This window comes from Budorcas taxicolor, chromosome 4, assembly GCF_023091745.1.
Source record: "Budorcas taxicolor isolate Tak-1 chromosome 4, Takin1.1, whole genome shotgun sequence".
Taxonomy (NCBI): domain Eukaryota; kingdom Metazoa; phylum Chordata; class Mammalia; order Artiodactyla; family Bovidae; genus Budorcas; species Budorcas taxicolor.
Genome location: NC_068913.1, coordinates 46,521,670 through 46,537,350, shown reverse-complemented (window position 1 = coordinate 46,537,350; position 15,681 = coordinate 46,521,670). Strand labels below are relative to the sequence as shown.

At 38.7% G+C, this 15,681-nt stretch overlaps 1 protein-coding gene across 1 annotated transcript in view; it reads left to right on the top strand.

Annotated features, from left to right (window-relative positions):
* The window catches only part of SLC26A5 (solute carrier family 26 member 5), a 36,413-nt gene extending 21,483 nt beyond the window's left edge, over positions 1-14,930 (top strand). The window contains exons 9-18 of the mRNA XM_052638371.1: positions 895-1,008; positions 1,989-2,066; positions 2,748-2,843; positions 3,041-3,147; positions 7,535-7,604; positions 10,914-11,006; positions 11,882-11,989; positions 12,676-12,876; positions 13,493-13,547; positions 14,746-14,930. Of these exons, the coding sequence (XP_052494331.1) occupies positions 895-1,008; positions 1,989-2,066; positions 2,748-2,843; positions 3,041-3,147; positions 7,535-7,604; positions 10,914-11,006; positions 11,882-11,989; positions 12,676-12,876; positions 13,493-13,547; positions 14,746-14,930 (1,107 nt within the window). The remainder of the gene's footprint in view (positions 1-894; positions 1,009-1,988; positions 2,067-2,747; positions 2,844-3,040; positions 3,148-7,534; positions 7,605-10,913; positions 11,007-11,881; positions 11,990-12,675; positions 12,877-13,492; positions 13,548-14,745) is intronic.
* Positions 14,931-15,681: the final 751 nt, after the last annotated feature.

Sequence of the window (15,681 nt, the reverse complement as noted above, 5' to 3'; positions counted from 1 at the left end):
AACTTCCTGCAGATGCTTCCTAGCGGTATGGTCATCTTACTCTACTGTGGGAGGCATTAAATCATCAGAACACTGAGGTACTGAATCCTACCTCACCTCATCAGTAGGTGAAATCTCCACTCTGAAGTTTACAGTTTGCCAAACTCCTCTAGGTGCTGTCCCTACTTTAAAGCTCACAGCTTGAGAATCTAATATTTTTCCAGAACCATTTTTACTCTACTCAGAAGCTTTCTCTTTGTTCATTAAACTTTGAGTTTATGATTCTTCACTCAAATATATTATTTGCTACCTTCTTGTATAAGATAGCTGCAGATAAATTATTTAATCTGAATACCATGAGGCATTAGTTTAGCTTGAAGTGTTACTGTAACACTGGGTAGTTCTAAGAGGAGACTAGATGTTCTATGTTTGTATGAGACACAGTGATCCAACTAGGAAGACCAGAAGTTGCCCTGAGATAAGGATTCACTCACTGGTCCAAAGAGGACACTGGCATGGGTTCCTGGATGAACATGAGCCCAGGCATTTAAAAGATGCCAGTAGTCCTATCCACCAATAATTTTCTCTTAAACATCAAAAATATTTTGTCCCTGTTGCTGTAGTTTTCTTTAAAAAACAAAAATATTCATTGTGTAGAGAATGTGTTTAAGAACGAGGGGGCTAGGTGATGATCACAGCATTTATCTCTAACGCAATAAAAATTCAAAATGTTTTTCTCCCACCTTAAATTATGCAATAATTCCTATTTTGAATTCATGCTAAACAAATTTTTATATCTGGAAAGAGAATGAATAGACGGCCGGTACTGTTGAAGATGTCCATTAAATGGGTCATCATGCCTGTCTTCCTGAAAAATAACTAATCTCTTTTGTGCTTTCCTTCCATATGGAAAAGGAGCTCATTGCCCTGGGACTATGCAATTCCATCGGCTCACTCTTCCAGACTTTTTCAATTTCATGCTCCTTGTCTCGAAGCCTTGTTCAGGAGGGAACCGGAGGGAAGACACAGGTGTGTATGCAGCTGGCCCCTAAGGTCTGGTGATTTGGGTGATAAACTAATCTCCTGATTGTATTCTGCCTGAAGATCCATGCTCCAGGGAGCTGTGTATGAATCAGAGAAAGGCATGGTTGGTTGAAGCAAATCACAAGGAACTGAATCTACAGAAAAGGAGTATATTCGCCAGTCAAATCAAAAAAATTAACATTTCTGGCTATGAGTAAACTTCAAGGTTCAGACATAGGATGTTGTCATGAAAGCCTGAGAGTGAGTGTGGGCAGATTGCCAGCCCCGTTCCATAGAACTTTCGGAAGTGATGGAAATGTTTGATATTTGTGCTCTCCAGTATGGCAGCCACTAGTCACATGGCCTTCTTGAACACTTGAAATGTGGCTAGTGTAACCAAGACCTGAATTTTTAATTTTATTTAATTTACTTTTTACAGTTGAAATAACCACACGTGGCTACTGCAAATGGACAGTAAAGCCATGTCTGAACTCTTCTGGCCCCTGTGTGTCTTAGGTCTGCACCATATATCTCCTTTTCTCCACCACTGGCATGGGCATTTCGTTCAGAGTATTTAAGCATTTCAGCTTTTGTTTAAAGGCTAAAAGACTTCCTGGTGGCTCAGCTGGTAAAGAATCCGCCTGCAATGTGGTAGACCTGAGTTCAATCCCTGGGTTAGGAAGATCACCCAGAGAAGGGAACAGCTACCCACTCCAGTATTCTAACCAGGAGAATTTCATGGACTGTATAGTCCATGGGGTCACAAAGAGTCAGACATGACTGAGCGACTTTCACCTGAAGGCTGTAAGAGGAACCAAAACCTCAGAAATGGAGTGGGAAACAGTTACAGGTTTATGTAATGGTATGGATGACTTATGTGAAGCCATATCTTTCCATAGTGATTTTCAAGAGACTAAAAGGAACCTATGTCCCACTTCTCACTCAGGTCTCCTAAAAGCCCCTTCCGTGTGTCTTTTCTCATCCAGCTTGCAGGTTGTTTGGCTTCATTAATGATTCTGCTGGTCATATTAGCCACTGGATTTCTCTTTGAATCACTACCTCAGGTGTGTACCCTGGACTTGGTGAGAGGTTTTTCCATGTGTAGAGATTTTGCAGTTTTACTAGTTGACATTTTTGTGACTCTCTTGGATTTTTACTATAACCCTAGTAGGGTAGTAGCAAAAAGGGTCAACACTAGGGTCAATATCCTCTTCTACAATCTGCCAATACTGGGACCTACGGGAAGCCTTCTCAACATCTCTGGTTCTGTTTCCTTATCTGCAAAGCAGAGGTTTGGGTTTGGCTTATCTCCAAGGTCCCTTCTCTCTGATCTTTTATGACCTTATACTGCTATTAAAAATTTGAGATGGCCTACACTCATAAACCATTTAACCTAGTAGAACTTAGGAACGATATAGAGTATAAAACTCATGATGCAGGAAGACCATGGAGGAAATCATTCCTTGAGTACCATTTAATTCTAAACCTCTTGGCCACCATACAGGTTTGCTACTAGGATATAAACCTGGTTTTCCAGGGCCCGTTTTAGCTAACCAAGTCCTGAAAATCCAGGTGTTCTTGGCTCCAAACATACCATCACTGCTGTGTAGGAAGTGAGTGGATAGAGGATGTGGGGAGGGCAGCAGGAGGACAGTGAGAAGCCAGCAAGGCCCCTGAGGACACAGTGTGTCCAGGGGGTCTCCGGACACAAGAGGGGAGGCATGTGTGGATGTGCTGTGTTTCAGGCTGTGCTGTCGGCCATTGTGATTGTCAACCTGAAAGGAATGTTTATGCAGTTCTCAGATCTCCCCTTTTTCTGGAGAACCAGCAAAATAGAGCTGGTAAGTAACAAAGGTGATTGTTAGGTGAGTATGTCATAGCAACAGATGAATTGTTGCTGGTAAAAATGTGAGAAAGATAAGTTACTGTGGCCAGTTATTATATGCAGTATCCAGTTAAGCAAGGCTAAGTACTGTGTGTGTGTGACTCAGGAAGTTTTTCCAATGATTCTACTTAAAGCTCTCTGTCTTTTGTTTAGACCATCTGGCTTACCACTTTTGTTTCCTCCTTATTCCTGGGACTGGACTATGGTTTGATTACTGCTGTGATCATCGCACTGCTGACTGTGATTTACAGAACACAGAGGTGAGAGCGCATATTGGCTTGGGTGTGTTTCCTGCCTGACACTTCAACAGTGACTTTAGATACAGACCAAAGCAGTAGATAAAACATGGCCCTTCCCTTCAAAAAGGCTTCACCCTCCTAAGAATGATAGATTCATGATGATGATGATGATGATGCTAATCATGGTAATGAAGTCATGGTGGCATTAAATTATTGTGGTTATGTGCCTGGCTCTGTGCAAAGATCCATGCTTTGTATCATTTCATCCTTATAGACTGATGACTGTTAGCATCCCCATTTCACAGATGTGGAAACAGGGGCCTAGACTGATTAAGATCATACAGCAAGTGGTAGACGATGATTCAAATATGAGTTTTTGTGAATCCAGAGGCTAATTCATAAAGAGCATTTTATAATCCATCTTCAAGAAATTGAAATACATGATTATAAGTGCTTCAGTAACAATAAGCAAGGTACAGTGATAATAAACATAAAAAATGGCCAGATAAAACCCCATCAGAGTTCAGAAAGAGAGACTTTCTTGCTCCTTGGGGTGATTAGAAAAGAAACAAGGAGTATTTAGACCTGAGGTTTATCAGTGCACTCCAGCTGGTTAGGAAGACCTTTTCCGCATCTGTCTGTTGAAATCCTCGTACACTAAGACCCTACTCAGCCAGCCAGAGAGCTCCCATCCTCCCCTGTGTGCCCACAACAGTGCTTTGGTCCTCCAGCACCTCGCATGTCTCCAGGTTACTTGTGTTTTGTGTGGTCCATATGCTAAGTCACTTCAGTTACATCCAACTCTTTGCTACCCCGTGGACTGTAAATCTCCAGGCTCCTCTGTACATGGGATTCTCCAGGCCAGAATACTGGAATGAGTTGCCATTTCCTCCTCCAGGGCATCTTCCCGACCCTGGGATCAAACCCTCATCTCTTTTGTCTCCTGCTTTGGCAGGAAGGTTCTTTACCACTGTTGCCACCTGTGGTCCGTGTGTTAACCCCTACTCACCCCTGCCCCCTGGCAACTAGATTGCAACATACGGACAACGTTTTGAGTCTCTTTTAAAAGGTTTTCTCCTAACTGTGAACTCAGCTGAGAACCTTTCTTCTTGTCTACAGTATCAGTCCTTGGTGTTATAGTTGTCCGCAGTCATCACTAGACTGTGAGCACGAGCAACTTAATTGTAGAGGTGAGATTCCTGGAGCCCAGAACCAGCACATGATTGTGTGTTCACTGAATGTTTGTTGAGGGAACCCACCTAGAAAAACCTGTGACATTTCCGCTATGGATTCTAACTCACAAAGCAGTTTACATACATGCTGAGGAATACCAGAGCATGGTAACAAGGCCATGAAATGTCAAAGAAAACACCTTGAGCCATACTCTGTGTCTGCCAAGCTCTCTAATTTGAACAACTCACCTAACCCCACTGGACTTCAGTTTATTTTCTACATGATGGCAGAAATAAGCCCAGGATATTTTTAATGGGCTATAATAAGGTAATATCAGGTGTTTAAGAAATAGTACCTATCATCATTTCACTGTCTACTTTGAGCCAGACTGTAAAGATATAGAAATTTGTGTTCTTGAAAAATAATGTTTAAAATCTATTCATTTGGGACTTCCTTAGTGGTCCAGGAGCTAAGACTCCACACTCCCAATGCAAGAGCCCTGGGTTCAATTCCTGGTCAAGGAACACAAAATCTCACATGCTGTGAGTGAGAGTTCACATGCTGCAACTAAAGATCTCACATACCACTATGAAGATGAAAGATCCCACATTCCACAACTAAGACCCAGCACAGCCACAGAAATCAATAAGTAATTTTTAAAAATCTACTCAGTTGCTATTATTTTCTCCCATTCTGAGGGTTGTCTTTTCACCTTGTTTATAGTTTCCTTTGCTGTGCAAAAGCCTTTATGTTTAAGTAGGTCCCACTTGTTTATTTTTGTTTTTATCTCCTTTATTCTAGAAGGTGGGTCGCAGAGGATCTTGCTGTGATTTATGTCATAGAGTGTTCTGCCTATGTTTTCCTCTATGAGTTTTTTAGTTTCTGGTCTTATGTTTAGATCTTTAATCCATTTTGAGTTTATCTTTGTATATGCTGTTATGAAGCGTTCTAATTTCATTCTTTTATACATAGCTGTCCAGTTTTCCCAGTGCCACTTATTGAAGAGACTGTCTTTTCCCCATTGTATATTCTTGCCTCATTTGTCAAAAATAAGGTGCCCACAGGTGCATGGGTTTATCTCTGGGCTTTCTGTCTTGTTCCGCTGGTCTATGTTTCTGTTTTTGTGCCAGTACCATATTGTCTTGGTGGCTGTAGCTCTGTAGTATAGTCTGAGGTCAGGAAGGTTGATTCCTTCAGCTTCACTCTTCCTTTTCAAGATTGCTTTGCCTATCTGAAGTCTTTTGTGTTTCTATACAAAGTGTGAAATTTTTTGTTCTAGTTCTGTGAAAGATGCCATTGGTAATTTGACAGGGATTGCATTGAATCTGTAGACTGCATTTGGTGGTATATTTGTTTTCACAATATTGATTCTTCCAACCCAACAACATGGACTATCTTTCCATCTGTTTTACATCATCTTTGATTTCTTTCATCAGTGTCTTAATAGTTTTCTGTATACAACTCTTTGATTCTGTAGGTAGGTTTACTGCTAGGTATTTTATTCTTTTTGTTGCAATAATTTTCTGATTTTTTTTGTTGTTAGTGTGTAGGAATACAAATAATAGCAAATGAAACAACTGATGAAGCATTAATTTCCAAATTATACAAGCAGCTCATGCAACCCAACACCAGAAAAACAAGCACCCCAATCAAAAAGTAGGCAGAAGATGACCTAAACAGACATTCTCCAAAGAAGACATACAAACACATGAAAAGATGCTCAGCATCACTCGTTATTAGAGAAATGCAAATCAAAACTACAATGAGATACCATCTCACACTGGTCAGAATGGCCATCATCAAAAAATCTACAAACAATAAATGCTGGAGAGGGTGTGGAGAAAAAAGAACCTTCTTTCTCTATTGGTGGGAATGTAAATTGATACAGCAACTATGGAATACAGTATGGAAATCCCTTAAAAAACTAGGAATAAAACTACCATATGACTCAACAACCCCATTTCTGGGCATATACCCTGAGAAAACCATAATTGAAAAAGACACAAGTACCCCAGCTATTTAGAGTACATAGGACATGGAAGCAACCTAAATGTCCATAAACAGATGAATGGATAAAGAAGCTGTGGTACACAGCTGTGGTACATATATACAATGGAATGTAACTCAGCCATAAAAAGGAACACATTTGAGTCAGTTCTAAAGAAGTGGATGAACCTAGAGCCTATTATACAGAGTGGAGTAAGCAGAAAGAGAAAAACAAATATTAACACATATACATGGAATCTACAAAAGTGGTACTGATGAGCCTATTTGCAGGACAGCAGTTAAGACACATACATAAAGAACAGACTTGTTCACACAGAGAGGCGGGGAGGAGAGGGTGGGACAGATCGAGAGAGCAGCATGGAATCATATACGCTACCATACGTGAAACAGACAGCCAGTGGGAATTAGCAGTATGACTCAGGGAATTCAAACCAGCGCTCTGTGACAACCTAGAGGGGTGGGATGGGGTGGGAGGTGGGAGGGAAGTTCAAGAGGGAGGAGAGATATGTATACCTATGGCTGATATATGTTGATACATGCCAAAAACCAACACAATATTGTAAAGCAATTGTCCTTCAATTAAATATAACTTTTTTAAAAATCTATTCACACTAAACTTAAGGAAAATCCTATGCTGATTTGAGATTTTTGTTTTTTCCCCACACCTTCTGTTGATTGTCCAACCTCTTGCTCCACAAGTTAGTTCTCTTATTTCACATAAAATGAAAATCCCCTCTCCTGTTTTAGAATTAGAGCAGGAAGATAATTCTGTCTACCAAGTGACATGAGATCATGTCCCAGACATAGTTTGAACTCTGCACAGTTCATTTTTCCTCCCATCTTTAAATCCCTAAGTCTTTTGTCTGGAACAGATTGTGTGTGTGATATGTGGATGGTATATATGAGCATGTGTGTGGTGTTATGTGTGTGTATGTGTGGTGTGAGGCATATGTGCTGTGTATGTAAATTGTGTATGTGTGAGGTGTATGTGGGTGGGGGGTGTGAGATGTGTTAGGTTTGGAATGGTACGGGGAATGCAAATATATGTGGAGCCCTTCTGAAAAGTGACCATAAAAGGACCAAATAAACGAAAAGAGAAAAGAACCAAATATCCCTGAAGTCACTAGCAAATCCATACAGGATTTGCAAATGTGCAGAATCTTGTGTTTCCATCACTACCTGAGCATCAGCATGATAGTATTTTAACATACTCCCTCTCTGTCTGCAGTCCAAGCTACAAAGTCCTTGGGCAGCTTCCTGACACTGATGTGTACATTGATATAGATGCGTATGAGGAGGTAGGTCCTTTTTTTCTATCATTTTAAATGGTTGTAAGCATATGATGTGATTGGCTTATTAAGTATTATTTTTACTCAGGATAGAGAGTTAGGGGTGGAGATGTGGGAAGTGTGGTGATCAGAGTGAAAAGTCTGAATTTCCATTTACTGTCTGGATTCAGTTTTATAGTTTATACTATACATCAGTTACACAGCCTGTTAATAATATTTTTCCTCTTTTTTAATGAGGATAAATATATATTCTTGGACTTAAAGTATATGTTTACAAAATACCAAGACTGTTTGCCAGGGTGGTCTGTGTGTGTGATTTCCTTCTGATGAATTCAAATGGGTGATAAAATTCTAATATTAACCATGTACAATGTAGGTGGTGGAGCTGTGGAATTCTCCTACTTCATTTTTTTTTCTGCTTCATTTTTAGTGGTTAAAACTATGGCTCAAAATATCCTTGACTTTGAATTTTCTTTTCTGATGTGGAATCTCTTATGTAGAATCTTTTACAAAGTCTTAAGCTGGTTTTATCTGATTGGTTTGTGTTTGGGAAGAAGTTATCAGACTCACTGCAAGATATTAATAAATTAGACTTGTGGTAGGATTGGTACATTTTCCCCCTTCCAAAGAATTATGTGCTTAATTACCTGTTTCCAACTGCATTCCAGAATTTCACGAGGCTTCTTGATAAAATTTTCACCTGAGTCTGTTTTGACTCCTACCTACATTCTGTGAATAAACCAATATAAACTTCTGTTCTTTTTATGTGACTGCTTCTCAGTTTGAGTGGCAGCTCCGCTCTCCTAGATTCGCTTTTTTAATGTTTTTCAGTTTCTTCTTTGTATTTTATGGTTAAAAAAAAAAAAAAGAAACAAAGACTTTTCAAAGAAATGGGAAGATGTGCATTTTTAAAGGCCTTCCATTCAACATGCCTTCCTTCAGAACATGAGTAAGTCAGCTAGACTGACATTCAGTTCAGTTCAGTTGCTCAGTCGTGTCCGACTCTTTGCGACCCCATGAATCACAGCATGCCAGGCCTCCCTGTCCATCACCATCTCCCGGAGTTCACTCAGACTCACGTCCATCGAGTCCGTGATGCCATCCAGCCATCTCATCCTCTGTCGTCCCCTTCTCCTCCTGCCCCCAATCCCTCCCAGCATCAGGGTCTTTTCCAGTGAGTCAACTCTTCGCATGAGGTGGCCAAAGTACTGGAGCTTCAGCTTTAGCATCATTCCTTCCAAAGAAATCCCAGGGTTGATCTCCTTCAGAATGGACTGGTTAGATCTCCTTGCAGTCCAAGGGACCCTCAAGAGTCTTCTCCAACACCACAGTTCAAATGCATCAATTCTTCGGCACTCAGCCTTCTTCACAGTCCAACTCTCACATCCATACATGACCACAGGAAAAACCATAGCCTTGACTAGACGGACCTTAGTCGGCAAAGTAATGTCTCTGCTTTTGAATATACTATCTAGGTTGGTCATAACTTTTCTTCCAAGCAGTAAGCGTCTTTTAATTTCATGGCTGCAATCACCATCTGCAGTGATTTTGGAGCCCAAAAAAATAAAGTCTGACACTGTTTCTCCTGTTTCCCCATCTATTTCCCATGAAGTGATGGGACCAGATGCCATGATCTTCATTTTCTGAATGTTGAGCTTTAAGCCAACTTTTTCACTATCTTCTTTCACTTTCATCAAGAGGCTTTTTAGCTCCTCTTCACTTTCTGCCATAAGGGTGGTGTCATCTGCATATCTGAGGTTATTGATATTTCTCCCAGCAATCTTAATTCCAGCTTGTGTTTCTTCCAGCCCAGAGTTTCTCATGATGTACTCTGCATAGAAGTTAAATAAGCAGGGTGACAATATACAGCCTTGACGTACTCCTTTTTTCTATTTGGAACCAGTCTGTTGTTCCATGTCCAGTTCGAACTGTTGCTTCCTGACCTGCATACAGGTTTCTCAAGAGGCAGGTCAGGTGGTCTGGTATTCCCATCTCTTTCAGAATTTTCCGCAGTTTCTTGTGATCCACACAGTCAAAGGCTTTGGCATAGTCAATAAAGCAGAAGTAGATGTTTTTCTGGAACTCTCTTGCTTTTCCATGATCCAGCGGATGTTGGCAATTTGATCTCTGGTTCCTCTGCCTTTTCTAAAACCAGCTTGAACATCAGGGAGTTCATGGTTCACGTATTGCTGAAGCCTGGCTTGGAGAATTTAGAGCATTACTTTACTAGCATGTGAGATGAGTGCAATTGTGTGGTAGTTTGAGCATTCTTTTGCATTGCCTTTCTTTGGAATTGGAATGAAAACTGACCTTTTCCAGTCCTGTGGACACTGCTGAGTTTTCCAAACTTGCTGGCATATTTAGTGCAGCACTTTCACAGCATCATCTTTCAGGATTTGAAACAGCTCCACTGGAATTCTATCACCTCCACTAGCTTTGTTCATAGTGATGCTTTCTAAGGCCCACTTGACTTCACATTCCAGGATGTCTGGCTCTAGATTAGTGATCACATCATCATGATTATCTGGGTCGTGAAGATCTTTTTTGTACAGTTCTTCCGTGTATTCTTGCCACCTCTTCTTAATATCTTCTGCTTCTGTTAGGTCCGTGCCATTTCTGTCCTTTATCGAGCCCATCTTTGCATGAAATGTTCCCTTGGTATCTCTAGTTTTCTTGAAGAGATCTCTAGTCTTTCCCATTCTGTTGTTTTCCTCTATTTCTTTGCATTGATCGCTGAAGAAGGCTTTCTTGTCTCTTCTTGCTATTCTTTGGAACTCTGCATTCAGATGCTTATATCTTTCCTTTTCTCCTTTGCTTTTTGCCTCTCTTCTTTTCACAGCTATTTGTAAGGCCTCCCCAGACAGCCATTTTGCTTTTTCACATTTCTTTTCCATGGGGATGGTCTTGATCCCTGTCTCCTGGACAATGTCACAAACCTCATTCCATAGTTCATCAGGCACTCTATCTATCAGATCTAGACCCTTAAATCTATTTCTCACTTCTACTGTATAATCATAAGGGATTTGATTTAGGTCATACCTTGGGTGTAGCGGTTTTCCCTACTTTCTTCAATTTAAGTCTGAATTTTGCAATCAGGAGTTCATGATCTGAGCCACAGTCAGCTGCCGGTCTTGTTTTTGTTGACTGTATGGAGCTTCTCCATCTTTGGCTGCAAAGACTGACATTATTTTATTTAAATCCTGTCAAAGGGTCCTTGGCAACATCTGTATTAATTTTCAAGTTGGAAAAGGGAGGTAGTTGAAGTTTTGATTCTGAAATATTTCCATATATTAAATTCACTAACATTTTATTTTTCAGGTCAAAGAAATTCCTGGAATAAAAATTTTCCAAATAAATGCCCCAATTTACTATGCAAATAGTGACTTATATAGCAATGCATTAAAAAGAAAGGTGAGTCACAAGAATTAAGAGTGATTATTTCTGAGGACAGAATCTAAAGATTGATAGGCATGTGAGGGTCACTTACATGTCTGTATATACCATTTATACTATTTCATTCTCTCCATCTCTATTTTTTTTAATTATAGTAAAATATAACTTAAAATTTATCATTTTAATGATTTGCAATTATACAAGTTAGTGGATGGAATTAAGTACTTTTCAATTGTTGGGTAACCAACACCACCATTCTTTCTCTTTTAATATATGCATATAGTTGTTTCAGAAATATTTAGAAAAAAATTAAGTTTCTTATTCTTGGGAATATATGGATTCCTTTGGTCATGATTAGTACTCCACCCCACACTATCCACTAAAGAGGAAAACCTCCCAGTCAACCTACACAATCTCTCAAATATAAAAAGCTGAGAGATCTAAGTTTGTAAAACACTACTTTAAAATTCTTTTTAGGGACTTCCCTGGTGGTCCAGTGGGTTAAGACTATGCTTTTCAGTGCTGGGGATGTGGGTTCGATTCCTGGTCGGGAAGTAAAGATATCCCACATGCCTCGTGGCCAAAAACCGAAGGTTACAACAGAAGTAGTATTGTAACAAATTGAATAAAGACCTTAAAAGAGTGGTCCACATTAAAATTCTCTACTATTTAGCTTCTGGCTGTCTTGAATCAAGACCAAGAATAAGAAAAGTTACCAATGTTCTTTTAATGAGGGAGTAACCCAGTTCAGGGCATTTGAGAAAGAGGTAGAGCAAGGGTTAGGGTGATAACTTGGCATAGAAAACAATCAGATGGGGAGAATTAAAGATTAATTGCTTTGGGTGGATTCTGGGAGCAAGAAGTGATTGTTGCATTTATTGCCCTCTGTAAAGACCGGAGTGAACCCGGCCTTCATAATGGGAGCAAGAAGAAAGGCGATGAGGAAATACGCTAAGGAGGTTGGAAATGCCAACATGGCCAGTGCGACTGTAGTCAAAGTGGTGAGTAGTCCCTGCAGTGCAGTTTCCTTTGTCTCTTGATCTGCGTGCTCCCCCTTTACTCTTGATCTGCGTGCCCCTCACCTTTTAACACAGCATGAAGTCCCTAGAATAGGAAAGCTTAGAAATAAGGTAAGTATCCTTGATATATTAAAAATACATAAGAAGGTCAGTTATGAGAATGCTTCTGAAATAAGTAGTGATAGGAGCCAGGAAAATGTGATTTTTACAAGTGAAAATCACATAATACCTTACTAAATGTTACTATTATTACTTTGTCAGAAATTCATTCAGCTGATAGTGGGGAAAACCCTCAAAGACTGGTTTTTGCTGTTTGGTCTTATGGTAATTGTGGTCTGTCATGTCGAAATTAATAAGACTATTTTAGAAGTGAGAGGAAAATGGATATGAATAGTAAAGAAAGTGGTTTCATTAGAGGAAGAGAAGGAAATAGAGGAAGAGGAAGGAAAAAATAGAGGAAGAGAAGAAAAAAAAAGAAAGCTAAAATTGACTTATGTACATATCCTTTTTTGTCATATACAAGGCTGGAATATAGTGAGTAATTTAGAAGAGATCTGCTATAATCAGAAACTGGAGAATATAAGGACTAATTTTTCTCTCATAAATCTTTCTCAGAACCAAAATATGAGTTGTTTATAGAATTCTGGTTTGGTTTGATTTTGACATAGGATGCCGAAGTAGATGGAGAAGATGGCACCAAGCCTGAGGAAGACGAGAATGAAATAAAATACCCCCCAATAGTCATCAAGAGCACACTTCCTGAGGAACTGCAAAGATTTATGCCCCCAGGGGATAACATCCACACCATCATTCTGGATTTTACACAAGTCAATTTTATTGATTCTGTTGGTGTAAAAACTCTGGCAGGGGTAAGCATCATCTTCAAGGAGTCTTTTAAGGATAATATCTCTGTGCCCAGAATCAACATCAGTTAAATCAGAAAACTGAACTAGGGTTTTCAACTCTCAAAATTTGGTTGCTGTTGCTTTTGTTTTTCAACTTTTTGTTGTTAAAAAGAACCAAAATATACAAAAGTAAAGAGCAGAGTGTAATGAACCCCCTGTAACCATCACTCAGCTTCAACAATTATCAATTCATGACCAATTTTGTTTCGTTTATCCCCCACACCCACTTTTCCCTCCTCTTATTTTGAAGCACATCTCAGTCATCATATAATCTATAAATATTTTAGTATATATCTCTTTGAGAAGATTTTTTAAAAGTCATCACCATAATGATTTTATTACACTTGAATAAAATTTAACAAGAATTCTTCAATGTTCCAAGTCATCACTGTTGATATAAAAATCAAACAAAATGCAAATCTTAAATGATTAGTTCAAAATGCATAATTTTTGAAGCAAAGTCACTCAAGTGCATGAACCAGAGCATCTTATATCACTTAATACATATTAGTAGAAAGAAACTTCTCTTGATACCTCACAGAGTCAAGAGAAACTAAACTTTACTTCAACGTTCTTACAGATTGTGAAAGAATATGGAGATGTCGGTATTTATGTATATTTAGCAGGATGCAGTGGTGAGTACAATTTTAGAATGGGGAGGCATTTTATTTATTTATTTCTAAAACAGAATTTATATTACATTTATTTACAATAATTTTTGTTATTAAAAAACTAAACAGCATCCATGAAGAGAAAACTTCATCTCTCTGCATCCTTGGGGGAGGCATTTTAACTTTTTGGTTTTGTTTCTGTTTTTAATAACTACACTTAGAAGAGTTTTCCCTTAATTTTAGTTTTGGTGAAAATGAAAATTATTCTTCTGAAAATTACTCTGAAGCTAAGCTTTGAAATTAGCAACTCAACAGGCAGTAACATTCCTGGGTTACTTGTGGCAGGCCTCTTGCACTGGAGTTTGAGGAAAGGAGCTCGTAAATCATTGTGAAGGAGTTGTGGTTTTTTCAGTAATCGTGTATTTAATGGCTGCCATAACAAAGTTATATAAAATCATTTAAGTGTTTTACCATGAAATGCCTGTTATTTTTAATATAAATTTTGGTTAAAACAATACTTGAAAATTAAATCCACATAAAGGCTTCACTTTTCACCTACCAGAATGGTAAAAATCGGAAATGTTTGACAGCAAGCTCTATAGGCTCACTATGGGAGGATAGGAACCCTGACATTGCTGGTGGGAGTACAAACTGCAGCAGCTGCTGTAGAGAGCAGAACAGCATTTTCTTTCCAAATTACAAATTCATTTTTACCTTTAACCCAGAAAATCCAGCAACATGCTACACACACTCAAAATGACACATTACATGATTAATCATCACAGTATACAAAAACAAAAGGCCAAAATCAGTTTGTGTCAAACAGAAGGGGCCAGTTAAATAAACCATACATAGAACACTGTGTAATGGTAAAAAAAAAAAAAGATTGAAAAGATTAAGTAAAAAATCCCAAATTTTATATGTATGTACATATACACATGTATACATACACATACATACCAAAAGATGATGCTATCTTTGGGGTAATGGAAAATAATAAATATATACTTATATTTATATCTGCATAAAGACATACTGTAAGAAAACACAAGAAAATAATAAAAGTGGCTTCCTTGACCAGGAGAGTGATGTCATGAGGACAAGTATTGGCGTGAGATTTTTTACTTTATATCATTTAAATATTTTATATGAAAGTGTTATTTTTTTAATGTTTAAGACTGACACCCAGAGTGTGGGCTAACTTTCCCTTTTTCTTTTATAGCCCAAGTTGTGAATGACCTCACTCGAAATCGATTCTTTGAAAATCCTGCCTTACTGGAGCTGCTGTTTCACAGCATTCATGACGCAGTCTTAGGCAGCCAAGCCCGAGAAACGCTTGCTGAACAGGAAGGCTCAGCTGTTCCTCCCCAGGAGGACTCCGAGCCCAACGCCACTCCCGAGGCCTAGGCGAGGAGTTCAGCCTGCCATGGGGTATGAGCCTCTCGTGATTGTTAACCTACATGCTTTAAATACTAGACTCTTAAGTTGTGATTTTTTTCCCCCTGAGGGTAAATACTAGTAGTCAAGGCTTGATTTGGAGGGTGAATGGCACACAGCAAGATGTATCTTACTTGTATTTTTTTTAATTGACTTATTTCAAAAATGTTAGCTTCTTGCCTGCCTTTATTGTTCAATGACATTTCTGTTATTTTTTAGTATTATCTTTGTGAGCCAAGCACTTAAAAATTTATTTAAGTACTTTATCCACAAATCAGGTATGCTGTCACCAGATGGGTAGCAGTTCTTAGTTTTTCTCCTTGTTGATCTACAGACTTTCTATAATCAGTTACTTCACAGAATTGGTGAACTCACAATTTTTTAGAAGTTCTTTTTTAAAAATAACTATTTATTGTTATAGAAGCAGTATAAGTACATTGGGGAAAATTAGAAAAGATAAACAAAATTAAGGAAAACCTTACATTACCATCAAAGATTATTGCTAACACTTTAATGCATATTCTTCCAGATCTTTTTCTATTCATATAATTTATATCTTTTAACCAAAATAAGATTATACTCTCTGTAGTGTTCTGTAACCTATTTTTTTCAGTCCACAATCTCTGCTTTCTCATTCTGAAACACGTTTATTTACCTCAGACCATATTCAAAGTTCCCCAAGTGTCCCCACGTTTGTAGTTGGTTTATCCAAGCTGGTATT